The sequence below is a fragment of the Triturus cristatus genome, chromosome 8, assembly GCF_964204655.1.
Source record: "Triturus cristatus chromosome 8, aTriCri1.1, whole genome shotgun sequence".
NCBI lineage: Eukaryota > Metazoa > Chordata > Amphibia > Caudata > Salamandridae > Triturus > Triturus cristatus.
The window spans coordinates 72,328,926-72,345,385 of record NC_140591.1 but is presented as its reverse complement, the minus strand read 5'-3'; the positions used below and the strand labels follow the sequence as shown (position 1 = coordinate 72,345,385).

The window sequence follows — 16,460 nt, the reverse complement described above, 5'->3', positions numbered from 1 at the left end:
CTATCAAGAGGCCGTGGTTTTCCTGGACCTTAAGATTAATTGACCAATTCATCTTGCACTTTTGAATTTCAATCCAGGGCCGAGAGACATTTATTAGGGACATGCACACAACACAATGAAGAACAAACATAATAGGTTTGTCCTCTATTACACTACAGACTAACAGAAGAAACAAGTTAAAGCACCAATTATCACAGGTTTTGCCTAGTACTTACCGGCCTTACATGTTGTACATCATACAGAAACAGCAAAATGTAAAATATGATTGCGGGGTGGTGTGCTTATACAAAGCGTGGCTCCCGTGCACATAAAGATTAGGCGTGTGGCGGCCCGTGAAGCGGCCGTCATGGTAATAAGCAAGGAGTATCCCCAGAAGTGTATAACACGCAGAGGAGCTTGAGGGGAGGGGTTGTACAGAGAGATTATTAATGCCTATGAAGAAGGCAGCAGTGTCCCGCCTGCCGTTCCATCATCCCCTCATGTGGGCAAGGGCCGAGACATCGATGCCTTATAGCCTTGAAGCGTCGGGCCCGTGTAGAGAGAGGTGGAGCAAGGCGTCTGGTGAGGGCAGGCACCTCTAAAATGTCTCCAGCAGCCACCAGAGGGATCAGGTTTCACAATACCGCTGGAGCTTTCGGAAGACTGGTTTGATGTTCAAGCTGATACGAACGGCAACGTGTTGTTTACTCATTGCGCTAATTGTTTTATCAACCCCACAACATACAAGCATTTGAAGAGGCTGTCCGGGAGTAGCGCGGGGTGTGGCAAAGCGTCGGTCCAGGGTACTATGCGGTGGAGCAAGGCATAGTGTGAGGGCAGGAAGCTGGCTGATGTGCCAGCGGCGGCAGTGTGCAAACTTTGGGAGCAGCAAAGAAAACAAGTAGTCCCTAAATGAATAGATAACAGCCAGCAGCAGAACTAAACTGTAGTTGGTCGGTGCTGCTTCCTGCAAAACGGAGGCAAAATGAAAGTGACGTATTGGATCATAAGCCAACCATAAGCCAGATAAGAAGATCAATGCCAGAATCAACCAGTGGCAAGCGACGGGAGAAATTACCCTCCATACTTGTGTTTACTATAGGTCTTGCGACAGCGCATGCGCTGTCTAGGCGAGACCTAAAAATGAAACTGAAAGAAAAAGGTTAAGTGGGATAGAGGGTAAAGTGCCACTGGATTATTCCTCACCCAATCCCGGTTGAACCAACGTACATATATACGTGCCCAGATGGGCGAAATCTCAGCCAAACCTGAACATAGGGTCAGTGTGATGAGTCGAATCGGGGGTCTTTGATTTCTTAGAGGTAGTTTTCTAAAGCATCCCACAGATACCTGGGACCAGTAGAGGTTTGCATTCTGGTATATAGTATGTTATCTGCACCCTGGAGTGAGCACAGTAGGTTCCACCATTTGTCAAAGGAGCTTGAAGTTGTCATTTTCCAGTCAGTGAGTATGGATTTAGTTCCCAGAGCTATGAGGAGGTCCATTAGTGATGCAATATTGTCAGCTGAGAGGGGATTAGCGTGGAAGCCCAGGACTGTCATTAAGAAGTTAATTTCTATGTTTAATCCTGAGATCTTCTTTAGCAGCGTTTGTATCCTCAACCACAACAGGTGAGCCATTTTGCTATTGAAAAACACGTTTTGTAGGTCCGCTATGCCCTCCTCACACCTCCAACAAAGATCCAAGTCTCTGAGATCCAATATGTGCAATCTGGACAGAGTCCAGTAGGTGTAAGGGATTGACAAGAATCTGAATTGTGCAAGTGCTGGTGTGTTTTTCCCAGTAAAGGGGGATTGCCAAATGTTACTCCATCTCTTGTCAGTGAAGTCTAGAGTATATTTGGACTGTAGGTGCGGGTCCCACTCCCATGTAAAGAGTTGCAAGGTGGAGGTATTGGGTGAATCCAAGAGCTTGTATAAACGCGAGGCAGTGCAGCCCTCTCTTTTGAGTTTTGTCATAAGACCGGGTAGGTGTGGTTAATGCGGAGACCCCAACTTACTTTTACGTAAGTTCAGTAGATCGAAGGTCTGCTGCATTGATGAAAATGGGGTGGGGTTGTATGCGGACCTAGGTCGGATATCGGAAAGGCTTTTTGGTACCGGGGGTAATCCGTAAGGTTTATACCACCCGACAATGTATTCTCTCCACAAAAATTGTGAGATCGTTCTGTGTATCGTTTTAAAGAAGGATGGAGAAAGGTTAACTGGCAGCGTGCTTGTGATGAGCGATCATCATCTTGATGGTGCCCATGTGCTCTTACCAAGTGATGTTCTTTGGGGACCAGGAGCTGAGGAGTTCTTCCATTTTTGTAATAGTTTTCTGTTCATTGATTTCAATAGGTTGTTTTAGGTCCCCTCTGAACCACACCAAGATATGCTTACTGTCGAGCTTGAGCCTGATATAACCCCCCCCCCCCCCCCAACTTCCAAAAGACAACACCTGGAGTGTAACTATGAAACACACTCACAGATAGCTGTTCCCTAAAAGTATGGGGACTAAACCATAGAGTGTCCACCACTCTTCCCCAGAAGATGTTGACAGGAAATTCTGTGGTGAGATGACAGGAGAGACAGGCTCTGTAAACAAAAATATCTCTCATAGACAAAGACTCGTAAGCATAGCGAAACTTCTAAAACATTAATGTATAACCAGTTCAGTGCTCCACTTACCCGAGGTATGTCCCCGAACCTCTCAGAAAGAAAAACAGCAGAGAAGCCTCCAGGTAGAAGGAGTTTTGATGTGGAAGATTTCTGTGTGATACCAGTACGTTTCTGATGAGGAGACTGGGTGGACTAGGGAACTCTCATTTAGTCTTTCACACAAAACATAAACTGAAGGTGAATTGGTGTTGGACAGTAAAAATAATTGAGGGGACAGCTCAGATATTATTAATATGCGGATGCGGAGTTAACCACTAAGGAAATAGGGGAGATGCCGTCCGGCTCCGAGGACAATGGAGCGGAACAACGACGTTCAGGCAATGCAAAGGGAGACGCACCGTCTGGCTCCAGGAGCGGAACGGACACGAACTCACCGAAGGCAAGAAGACCTCAAAGGAGGGTACACTCTGGATTCCTACGGAAGCGGCTGATAACTCCTGCAAACAGGGCGAGAAGCAAGACTAGAAACATGGAAACCAGGCAGCAATGGGCAGGGGGGCGTGGTCACGTCCAGAGAGCAGTAAGCCAAGCAACAGCTTACGTAGGAGACGGCCTTTTACATGGTTTAGGGACCGTCTCCTAATTACCGATAGTAAGGGACGCACGTCTTTGCGCATACATTAAGGTTAGTCTCGCTTGCACCCTGACCCCTAAACTACCGTCTATTCCTAACACTTACTATGTTTTTTACCACTACCAGCTCATCTGTTGCTTCTCCTACCCTCGCTTCACTGTGCCCCTGCGCTTTCATTGTTGCTTCTCACATCTTCTTCCCATCCCTCTTGAGTGTCTTGCTTTAGCTTTGTAATTTCAATACCCTTGCACCGATCCAGCTCCTTCATTGGCCCTGCTGCTGCCAGCGGTCATACCACCAGTCCCTTGCCGAACTCTCCCACCCACTAACCGCCTCCCCATAAAAAAATAGTTTTTTTCCCAAAAGCATTTTTTGGAGGGCTTTGCAGCAGAGATTTATTGCCAGACCACTACTTTCTACAATTACCTGGTCTGTAAGGTTGGCTTCAGAGGGAGCAAATATGGATCCCGTTGCTGTTCCTCGTTTTGGATAGTACAACTCTCCCTGATTCAGGAAATAATTGTAATGTATTATTTCTTATTGTTATGTAACATTTCTAACAGCATCTGTACATGTCCCAAAAAACGGGCTGATTTGAATGAGAAAGTAGTACCTCAAAGCATTTAATACTATCCTCATGACTTATAATAGTGTACAGACTGTTCACATGCATGCATGGACACAAAACAGTATGTATCCTCCCATGGGATCCCAGAGAGCTTCTTAATCAGGTCTTTGGAGTCCTTGATATATAAGGCTACATTACTAACCATAGGAGATTAAAATAAATCAATGGATTCCGAGAGTCTTTCAGTACATGATCAATACCCGATATTATAGGTCTACGTGGTGCCAGGGAGCCACCCTTATGAATCTTGAGCAAAAAGTATATTATCAGTGTAAACTGGGTCAGTAAATACAAATAAAGCACCTCTTCTTGATCCAACAATCCATCATTAAACCATTTTCTGGAAACATTGCTCTTACATTTCTAATACTCAGTAAGCACAGTGTGCTTACTGATAATGAGAAATGTAAAAGCAATGTATATGTAAATATCCAGAAGAAATTTCAAAGGTCAATCAGAAAATGGTTTAATGATGGATTGATGGATCGTTGTTCTATCCCGTTCTGTGGGGATAAACTTGTAATTCAATGGTGCTGATAGGGTGTTACCTCATGGTAAAAGTTCTTACGGGTGCGGATCTACCACCTACCAGTAATGTGTAATTGGGACAGACAGCGGCTGGGAGTAGGCGGGAAGCCGTATATCCAGGGTTGTAATGCCCTGTCAGTCTTTGCATACGCACAAGCACACTTGTTTAAGGGTATTTACTAACTCCTCTCCAAAAGGTCGGTAACTTACCCCTGACAAAAGGCAGGAATAAAATGGGAAAAGGATCAAGAGAAAGTTAATTTACAATTTTGCAGCCAATTTTTACATTGGCAAATGTACGTGTGCATAATTGCTCATGATAAAATGTATATCACAAATGTTGGCTAGGAGTATGGTTTCCAAACTTTTTTGAATTCCTGAAAGTTGTAAATCTGCACTAATGCAAAGACATATACTTGTGAGTTCACTTAGGTGGCATTCTTTTTGTAATAAAAAAAATGGCATTCATCCAATCTTTTACTAAATCATCCGTCAGAGAACTGATATTTAAAGTTGCACAATAGATTTGCAAAACTATTTTTCAATTTAACCTTTGTGTACATTTTATTTGGAGAGCGTTTGCCAATCTGGCGTTCATGTTTCCTCATGCATTATAGCTATCTGGGAGCCTTATAGCTTCAAACCGATAGATTTTGCGAACATGTATACATTTTTTTAAACTGGAATCGCTGTTATTGTTGCAAGCTGATCTCGGAACTCGCTTTCTTTGCTTGGAGTATTTACCTAAATAGAAAGGCATTTGTAATACTGAATTGTATATACAAGTTTGAACTTGGTGACATAAAATCATTTTTCACAGATCACATTTCCATACTTTGGTACTATGCGCTGGCAGCCAAAGGTTATGTGCTGCAGTGGTGGGGTGTACTTGCCTGGTGAACAAAATAAACTTGAACACTTGCCCTTGACCCTAAACAATACACCCTGGGCATCAGGCGATAGGAATTCTGCACCCCTGCAAGTACTGGATGACTAGACGAGGGACATATTAGGTATTTGAATTCTTTTTATATCAAACATATAAGTTGTAAGGTGATTTTGTCCAGAATCATTTGATATTTTTGTCACAAACCACAAGCCTGGCTTAGAAACCATATCTCCAGGATGAAAAATAAAACAACTCGGATACTAGACCAAGTTTCCTCCCTTATTTACTTTACATTACAGTACGTTGTTGCAGAAGAAGTACATTTTTCTGTGTTTTTGTTTTTCTATGAACTACAATACCATTAATAAACTTCTGTTCTGGGTTTCATTTTTCTGTGCTAACTGACTGGCAGACTGACACTATCTAAACTTAGAAATGCATTTTTTAGATGCCGTTTGTTCGTATAAAGATTCTCTAAACAATATTGCGGTTATAAAACTCATAGTACTTTCAGGAGCCAAGAAAATAAAGAAATGTTTGTTTTTAATTTAATAGGTGCTAGATAAATTTGAGGTGCCATGTTTAGGAAGGAACTTGTTTACACATTCATCATAACTCACTTAGATGTGATCATGTAGAGAACGGTCATGCTACATGATACTCGCGCTTTTGATGTTCAGATAAATGCTTTCATGTTGCAAGGGTTGCTTTTTGAGATTTATGGTGCAACTGCTGTCATCCATTGGTATTTATTTCAGCATGTACCTTTGATAAAAACCTTTATTCTACAATTGAACAATGCAAAGAGCTCTTCTCTCGCCCATTAATCTAGAGGCATAGTCTGTTTAAAGACTATTCGAGATTGCAGATAAACATTTTGCACTAGTTTGTAAATACAGGACAAGCACAGATGTGCATGATCAATTCTTGCTTGTAGTCTCAGAACCTGCAACCAGATGTAGCTGAAGGCCCATCCCACTGTGATGCATTATCGTTTGTTGGAGAACTCCGAACTGATGGTGCATTAGTTTACATTTTACATTTGAGAAGAAATATTTACCAAAATAGCATAAGTTTGGGATTGCCTACTCAAAACTAGATTATCCTCTATTTAGAAGCTTATCTGTTAGTGTTTTAGAAATCGCTTAACTGATTTAATACTTGATTTTAAGTCTTACTGTTTCTTCATTTCCAGAGTTTCAAAGGCCAATTTGAGGTACATCCCCACCCCACCCCACACCCACCAATGGAGCTCTTTTCCAATAGCTTGTTAGTTCAGTGTCCATCTGTGTATATGCTATTGATGCTACAATAAATGCCATTGCCATCAATGAGACATCTCCTATATATTGGAGTAAACAGAAAAATATTTATATTAACAACTTGGAATGTAATGATCAGATTTCATTTGTGAGAAGCGATGTATGAACTCCTCAGCTAATTCTTGTTAAAGTGACACCAGAAACTTCAGATAACATTACAAGAAACAAATTCCCTTCTGAAAACAATAACTCTAAGCCCTTTTCAAAATACAGACCAAAATATGACTGTAATTAAATATGCCAATCCCACTATAGTTCAAATAAAAAAGAAAGAATCCCAAGTATTAGTCGCTGATAAGGCAACACTTTCATCACCCAAAGTAATCTTTAATATAAAAGTGAGCAGGAAACAGAAACCTAGTAGGGCGATAAAGAATTTTCCGTACAACTCATTTTTTACCCTGGTTGGCTATTGTACAGTTGTGTGGTGGAAGTAAAAAAAAACAAAAAAACTCACTCACTCACTCACAGGAAGGGAAGTGCAAAAGCGGCGCTGCGCGATATATATATCTTGAAATGGTGCCTAACTGCTTTAAGATGTGTTTATAAAATGTGATTCATGAGGTAAGGGTAGTTGCTATGTGAACCATAAATTAACACAACTATGTTGTTTTCTTTTCCTCAGTTGATAGATGCTCACCGCAGCAGGGAAAAGGCCATAAAGAACTGCATTGCACAGACTTCCACAGTGGTAAATAAGCTCCGGGATGAGCGACTTAAGGAAGCTGATGACTTAGCATTAATTAAACAGCTCAGAAAAGAGCAGACAAAGGTATGTATCATCAGGCACCTGTCCTGTCTTCTGCTCTTGAGTACTGAGCCTCCCACACTGAGGAGAGGGATGTCTCTTGAGCCTATTCTTGCTGATTCTATGGGAAGATAGACATTGTCTAACCAGCCAGACCACTCTGAAAGTCAGATACCTGACATGAATCTTCTTGTCATCTCGAGGGATGTTCTCGACTCTAACCAGGGATTTTATTTATTTATTTGGTGTTTTCTATAGCGCGAACATGACCCACAAATTTGGGTGTCAGAGCGCTTTACATTTCAATCACTTTTAAAATCCACAGTAATCTAATTCTATAACATCAAGAACATGTTTTTTCCTACGTCCATTGTGCCATCTTTTGTTACTGCACCTCGTTACCTCTTACTGTGACCCCCTTCATTGCCCGTTCATACCTGTTTTATTGTATTACCCTCCATGGTGCAATTGTCCTGGAATCTGCGATTAATCCTGTTTTTTTTGTCTTTTTTACCCCTACTTGATGACAATTGTGTATTTATGTCTGTCCTTCCATCCTATTGTAAAGCGCTCTGATAGCCCTCTGGATCTTGTTCGCGCTATATAAAACTTTATAATTAAAATAAATAAACATGTATACGTATTCCAGTAACATTGGCATGTGCTTACCTATATACACACCACATGTAGAATAATAGAATCATTCGATTATACTAAAGCAAGTGATATCCTAGTTAAATTTAAAATAAGACCACTCTTGAGGTCTTAGATATCCACATTGGTTATAGTATTGCTAGCCTAGTCAAATATTACTGTGGATTGGTCGAGGTACCTGACCATAGACAAAGGGATGCTTGTTTACAAGCTATACATTTTTCTGGATTTCTGAGAGGTATTTGTAGATGTTGCCCACAAATCGCTGTCATCATTTTCATTTGTTCTTCTGCCTCCATAGCCTTTAGGAGGTCATCTTTACTCCCAATGGAGGTAATCGAAAATCTATGCCCCCTCGGCCCATATTGTACAATTTCCTTGATAGATGTAATTCTTCTTGTATGATGATGTGAAAACCAGTCCCCTCAAGCAAACAGTTTCTTCGGGGTTTACCCTTTATACTTAAGATTGATCACAAGCATTTGTTACGTGTGTTTAAGTGTGGTAGCGGACTTGAAATCATTGTAACTCTCCGCATTTCTAGGTGGTTGTTGTCAATAACTGACCTCAATTTTAGTGTGGAATTTATCAGAGGAAACAGAATTGTGGTGGCTGATGGTTTATCTCGTTTGCCTGTGGCTGAAGAAGACGAAGAGTATGTTTTCTTCTTGGACAACTTGGTTTCCAGTCCTGTTGCTGGAGAGTTAGCTTTGGGACAAGAGGAGTGGAAAGATGCTTTTCTTAATGATGACAAATACAAACTATTGAAGGTTCTGATTAGCAATGGATAGCAAGACTCGAATGCTCTTGATGAGTCCTTGAAGCAATACCTTGTGGTCAGAGATAAATTGAGTGTTCATGGGGATAAGGTCTTGCTATGTAGCTGCATCATGCCTCCAAGAATGTTGAGGAGTAGAATTATGAGGATTGTTTGTGAAGGTCATCTGAGAAGGAGTTTAACGGAGAAAAGGTTGAGACAGTTATTTTGGTGGACAAATATGCGCAAGGAGGTTGAGAGAATGGTCTGTGACCGTGTTGCTTGTGGCAATAGCGACAGGTGCAAGGTGGTTAGGCAACCGCCATTGGAGTGTATAGAGCTTCCTACTGGTCCATGGGAGAGATTGGCTTTGAATTTTGTCGGTCCTGTGGATTGGTTGGGTGTGAGAGACAGATTTTTGGCAGTTCTTGTAGATTACCATAGCAAGTGGTTTGTGGTTAAGTCTATGAAAGAGATTGTAAGTCGGAGTCTGGTGGAAGTTTTGGAGGGAGTGTTCTTGGAAGAAGGAATTCCCAAGGTGCTAGTTTCTGATAATGTTGTGCAACTTGTTCCACTGCCATGATGAGTTTCCTTGAGGGTTTTGGCATTAAACATGATAGAGTGCCATTATTTAGGCCACAGGCCAATGGTTTAGTGGAGAGGGTCAACAGAATTATCATGGAGAATATCCAGTTTTTCTTGGCCAGTGGTCTTGCATGGGAGAATGAGTTAGACAAAATGTTTTGGGCTCATAGGGTCACGCCACATTCTGTGATGGGGGTGTCTCCATTTGTGGCTCTCAAGGGTAGGGAACCTGCAACGAAGGAATCACCTGTGTGGTTGAGTAAAAAAAAAAATGCGTGAAGTTAGATCATGGTTGTATGGCTGCAAAGGCAATGGAGTCCCAGAAGCGAAATAAGATGATTTATGACAATAAGAAAGGAGTTGGATTTGAGTTGAGGTGACTGAGTGGTGGTAAGGAAGTCTGGTCATGTGAAAAAGGGTAAAGTAAGTTTTTCTCAAAAGGTGGTTAAGGTAAAAAGAATTATGTTGCTCAATTGAGCGACGGAAGAATTTTGAGTAAAGGCAGCTGTTGCAAGGTCAAATAATGCTGCCCATTCATGATCCTATTATTGTTTCTGTACGTATATGATTCAAATGTATTGCCTGTGTTTGAAATTGTTTTTCTTCTATTGTAATTCTTGTTGTTCTCATAAGGGGGGAGATATGTGGTGATCTGCTATGTATCGGGTTCTACCTGGGCATCTAATGAGGTCATCGGAATGATGGCCCAGCTGTGTTCTAAGAAACAGCAGCTGCTGTTGGACAGTGGCTGGAGGTTACAGGTGGACGAGGATGGACTGAAATAAAGACCTTACATAACCACCTTCCATGTCTGTGCAGTTACTACAGCTGTCCATTGAGTCGCTGCACCATTTGCTGTTCATTACTACTATGCTGTATGTGGTTTGTGAGGTTCATTCGTTCACCTGCTCGAGCTTTTAATGCCCGACGGCTGCGGTTGAGACTTAGGTGTAGTGAATCTAATGTTGATGTTTAGTCCTTGATGCCATTTGATCCCCCTGAAGCTCTGGCTGCCCCTCTGCACCTTTGATTCTCATTGAGGTGTGATGGTTGTGTAACCTGTCTCTGCGTTTGTGTCTTGTTTCTATTTCTGCAGTTAAAATTGATGCAGTCGGAGCTGAATGTAGAAGAGGTGGTGAATGACAGGAGCTTAAAGGTACCATGATTTTTCCAATTTTAGTGCCTCATCCCTGCCCACTAACTCTATTGCCAGGAATGCCTACAGCTTGTGGTCTGGGCTTACTCCAGTTTTAATAGTCCTGACCTTTTCAGGGCAGACACACATTATTGTTACTGGTGTGGGGTTTGTAACGTCGCAGAGGAGCAGAGTGTCTCTTTCAGGTTTTCAGCACGTTGCTTAGCACTGGAGTCTGGCACAGGTCTCTGTGTAATCTGGCCTACAGATGGTCTCCAAACAGGTTTGCCCTGCATGTTTTGCACTGACCGAGAACGCCTGCTCTTGACTTCATGTAAAAGGTGCCTTTGATGTTCACATTGGTCCACCCGCTTCAGCTGTGCACGTGCCTATGAGTTACGTAAAGGAAGGACTGGCCTGTTATTTTGTGACTTGTGGACTCTGCCCTCCAAACCCAGCTATTCTGAAATGTAGGATACTTTGTGTACAGGCACTAGTAGACTGACCCATGGTGATCACATACTGATGTTGGTTGTGGGCACGCCTGCTGCCCGCCTGGGTTGCCAAAGACGTTCTCTGCATTGCCACCAACTCTATTGTTAGCCCAAAGGAGAAATGCACCGATGTGACGACCCACGCAGCTGAGAGATAAACCATGAGCCACTCTCTGCTGCTGGTCACAGGGTTCAGCAGGGCTTAGTCTCCCTTCCTCTTGGATTTGTTGTCATTATTCAGGCAGAGCATGTCTGCTCCACCAGATGTAGGCCGGGAGTGAGCAGAATCCAGTGCTTCTGTCCACTCTTCTTTTTCACTTACTTTTACTTAACTCGCTGCTGCTTGACATTAGCAGTGGGTGAGTTAAGTTCTTTAATGTTCCGATGATGCAGTCCAGAGCTTTCTCTATCCTCATCACTGGATCTCCTGTAATTCTTTCATTTCATCTTAAATCAATGCTCTTCATTAATATAGCCTGGCGCCAAGGAATGCTCGTCAGCATGTGTAAAATGTCTGACTCTGAAGCAAGCTTCTAAAACAAAACAGCCATTCTTTACCATTTCAGGGACTGGATGTCCTTCTGTCTCCTAAGTGCTGTTTTTATAATCTGTGCTCCAATCGAGACTTGGGCGTTTTTCTAAACAAGTGTTTTGTGAAAAAGCACTTGGTATCCCTGTGCCTAAAAATGTGAAATGTAACACTTGTGTAAACCTTAGAAATATAATATATTTCAGTAAGACCCTACATGATGTATACAATCTTGAATCATGGTTCAACACCTGATACCTCGGGTTCTGTTTTTACCCAGCTAATTCTGCACCTTGTAAGTACCAAAGCATAAACCTTAATGTTTACTGGAACGATAAACAGACAGCAAATGTAACGAGCATTGGCATAGCCCTTAGGTCTCGCCTTTGGGACCTTATAAGTGTTTAGCCAGAGCTTTTGGCTTTGCTAATGTGTCTAAGCTATGTTTTAGAGTAGTATAGGCATTTTTGTTACCTTATCTATAATTAAGATGATATTATTTATAACTGAACGACTAATTAAAGAAAAATATTAAACAGTTTGTGATTTTTTTTTTGGGGGGGGGGGGGGAGGGTGGAGGTGGAATGTTGGCAATTTTGTCCTGAAATAGGTCTCAGGAGTCTTTCCAATTCACGGAGGACCTGGCCTGGCAGTTCGGACTGGACTGTTCCCATGAGGAGCAGGGTCAAGACTGATTTGCATATGGCTGGGTCCAAACTAGGGTGGCATAGTGAGGAAAAGAATGATGGATTTAAACCAGATGTGTGACTGGGGTGAGTAGTTGAAAAGTTTCAGCGCTCCTTCCGTCATCTTATTGTGTTGGCAACTTTTTCCAGCCTTTCCGATGGTTGTTTCTAATAGTTTTTTTTTTTTTAAGTCGGGGGAGATATAAACAGAGGGTAGAGGTTGGTAAATAGTATGTGAATTATAATAAGAGCAGCAGAATGATATTGGGGGAGAAATGAAGGATGCCAGAGTTTGAGGGTAGTTTGGAACAGAGAAAGGACACAACAATTTGAGATATTTTTATAAAACAAGAGACAGTAGTTTCTAGCGCTACCAGGTCCCAACAGTTGCAGAAGACCGTTATGCAAAAATTGAGTAACATAGCAACCAGTGCACTTTCACCCCTTCTCTACTCCCTTCGGATCATTAGCATTCTAAGCACTATGCAAACAAGATGACTATGACAAAGTCAGGACAAAATGTGAGGCCACCCCAGTGGCAGAAGTCTGCTATGCAAATAACATGACAAGCAGTGTAGTGTCATCCGTTTTCTACCCCCTCAGCACCTCGAATAGGACTATTGTCATTCTAAGCGCTATGATATGCTGTCACATGGCAGACATGCCCTATACAGTTAGCAGGTAGCACCATGCAGGAAGCCCAGTGCACGACAGACTGCCCAGCACAGCCCAGCAGCACTGCCAGCAGCAGGATGAGCTGGGCTTCCTGCTCCAGGTCTGTGTGCTTCAAGTGAAACCCTCTGTAGATCCTCCTCATGAAGCGTCAGGTGTCTGCCAAGCGCCTCTGCTCCCCCGAACTGGCTGTAGGCGCTGCGGACCACTTTTTTTCACTCGGAGGGGATGTTGAGGCATCTGATGTCGCAGAACCGAGGAAAGCGCCTCTTTCCGAGCACCAGACCTGACCCCTAAAGGCTGCTGGGTATTTCTAAAGGAGGTTTTCTGATATCGGAAGATTTTTTTCTTTCAGGGCACAACAAATGCTCTGTACCTTTTTGAGTTGAAGTGGTGTGGGCTTGGAAGTGCTCGAGCAGAAGCAGCCACTGAAAGGGAGTTGCCAGGATGTGGGGGCAGAGATGGTTTATGGAGACCGGGCCCTAACTGAGATGACCAGACACGCGGAGGAAGAAGATGAGCACCGCAGATATACCACTCACAAATCACACTTGTGCACATACAAACACAAGCACCACAGATATACACACTCACAAATCACACCTGTGGACATACAAATACAAGCACCACAGATATACACACTCACAAATCACACTTGTGCACATATAAACACACGCACCACAGATATACACACTCACAAATCATACTTGTGCACATACAAACACAAGCACCACAGATATACACACTCACAAATCATACTTGTGCACATACAAACACAAGCACCACAGATATACACACTCACAAATCATACTTGTGCATATACAAACACCCCAGATATACACACAGAATTGATCGCATTTGTTCACATACAAACAGAAGCACTGCAGATCTACACACTCTCAAATCACATGCGTGAACATACAAGCACCATAGATATACATATTTTCAAATCACACCTGTGGACATACAAACACAAGCACCACAGATATACACACTCACAAATCATACTTGTGCATATACAAACACCCCAGATATACACGCAGAATTGATCACATTTCTTCACATACAAACAGAAGCACTGCAGATCTACACACTCTTAAATCACATGCGTGAACATACAATCACAAGCACCATACATATACATATTTTCAAATCACACCCGTGGACATACTAACATAAGCACCACAGAGCTACCCACTCACCTGTAAACACTGCATTTGCTTTTGTCTTGTCAATTTTGTGACAACTGTGTAGAATCTGATGCAGAATCACAATTGCAAATGGAACATGTGACACTGCTGTGTGTGCTCTTCAGAGAGGCATAACATTGGGTGATCATTTATTCTAAACCATGGTACGAAACTTGCACTGCACTTAGCCTTAACTACAAAGCTCTTAATTGTGATCTATTATAAACCCAAGGAGTTCAAAGAATGCATTATACAAGAGTAACATGCAACAAGAAAAACAAAACACAGAAACACAACATAGAGATACCAAACACTCTTAACTACAGCAAGATTAAGTAAAACATGTGAAATGTAAACGGGGATTAAAGTGCCGACATTGATTAACCTTAATTTTACATATATTGTTCAGAAATCAATCAGTGTCTATACATTTAAGGGCATGACTATGGGGATAGGGGCAGATAGGGTCCTGTGTTATTGCCCATTTTAAAATTATTTCTGGGTTTGAGACGCGGGGCGGACTGGCCTACTTAAAGCCCTGTACACTGGTGAAAACAATTTTCATGCAACATTACTGACAAAAGGCCTCTGTCAATGCCTGCAGAGCAAAGCGTGTTGGTAACTTTGACATAAATAATGCTCTGCTATAAATACCAACATCTTAGACAAGGAAAGTGGGGGATTTAAAAAAATAATCATGAGAATATATCGCCCCCATTGGCTTCCAATGAAGCAGAGGCAATTTCAGGAGACAAATTATAGCCATTGTTGGCTTTAAAAAAAAAATCGATTTGTAGGCATGAGCGTAGTTCGCAGAGTTTTGCTACGCGTAACTCCGCAAAGTTACAAGAAAACTCTGCGAAGTTCCGCGAGTGGCGGAGTGCAGTGCAAACTGCAGTTTGTGCTGGTATTCCCTGCAGCTCGGGTAGAAATTCTACCTGAGCGGCAGCTCGCGCTTGCGAATTTACTGTTTGCAATCGCGAGCGGGGAAAAAACTCTGCTGCACATCGCGAAGCGGAGTTTTCTGCACTCCGCGAGCTCCGCGTAGTGCAGAAAACTCTTCGAACGGAGCGAAGTTCACCTTTCAGGCCTAGTTTTTTGGGGTGTATGCGTCTGTTTGAAAACGTGATTGTTTAATTGATATTAAGTTGTGAAAGGAAGATAACTTAAGTTGGGGACCATTTGAAAAGTCGGTCTTAGCTTATTTTGGTCAGTTTCCTTGTGCATCATTGAAAGGTAAAGCTGTTTCAGACCGGTCCATCCTTCCTAAGTGATTCTGCTCCAGTCCAGCACACACGGGGAAGGCAAGCACCAAAGCTATGAGGTCTTAGCATGACATTGTTGCGAACCAGCATACATCAGTACATGATTATCAGATAAGGCACATGCCTGCTGTTTGTTTCCTTGGCACCCAGGAGGTTCTCTGCTCACCCAGCCAAAATATCCTCCTACCTACTTGCTGTTGAAGGCGCTGACTATCTCAGTGCGCTCCTTGCTCCATCCTGAATCACCAGAGGAATATTTTGTTGCTTGAAAGCCTGGGGAGTAGTTTTTAGTTGTGTATTTATTCTGTGCATTGCGGAGTTTGCTCATTAAGACTTCTTATTATAATGTAGATCTGCAAATACCACAATGGAAAGAGCAACAGGAGTAAAAGAGTGACTTGACTGATATGAGACAGTCAGTGCTCCGGGAGGGGCTGGGGACTGGCAAAGCAATGGGTTGGAGCGCTCTTGCACTTCCTCGTGCCGATAGTAGGGGGATGTCAATTCCTCCTGGAAAGTTTTCAGATCCAAAAAGTTCGCTTTGATTTTCATCAGGCTCTTGTGCTTAAATTAGATGTTTAAATTGGGTGTATAAATTCGACTTGAGAGCAGCATATACAGACAGCTAGAATACTACCCTCCTCCCACTTCTGCTGAACGACTCACTCTGGCACCAGGCGAAAACGAAAGCACGTTTCTTTCGGAACCAAGACAAATAACCAGTGTGTTTCTCACAACAACAACAAAAAAGTAAATGCTGTGTGATAAAAAAAATAATAAGAATGCTGTCAGCAGAGTATGTTTCCAAGCCAAACCAATCAAAATAACAAGTGTGAACAAAGGTAGCAATCAGCTGGGCACGAACCGATGCAAATAAAAACAAGGGGAAAGGGTTAACAACCTGCACATGCCCCCGCTGGAGTAAAGAGAGGCAGGCAGCGGGGAAGTGCAGGTGCAGGGCTGTGGGTGGGGGGGGCGCAGTGCAAGGTCTCACTCTGAGAAATCCACAGCTGTGTGTGTTCTTGGAGGGTGGGGGAGGGCTAGAGTGCAAGGAGGTGGGGGGGAAAGTCACAAACAAACAGGCAGCAACGAAAGTGAAGCCTGCCCAAATATCAATGTTTCCAAAACATAAAGCACGGTGTCT

At 42.6% G+C, this 16,460-nt stretch overlaps 1 protein-coding gene across 3 annotated transcripts in view; it reads left to right on the top strand.

Moving 5' to 3' along the window:
* The window catches only part of MIX23 (mitochondrial matrix import factor 23), a 75,244-nt gene that overhangs the window by 33,650 nt on the left and 25,134 nt on the right, over nt 1-16,460 (top strand). For all 3 annotated transcript variants that reach the window (XM_085621019.1, XM_085621021.1, XM_085621020.1), the window contains exons 3-4: nt 7,227-7,373; nt 10,442-10,501. In XM_085621019.1, the coding sequence (XP_085477145.1) occupies nt 7,227-7,373; nt 10,442-10,501 (207 nt within the window). The remainder of the gene's footprint in view (nt 1-7,226; nt 7,374-10,441; nt 10,502-16,460) is intronic.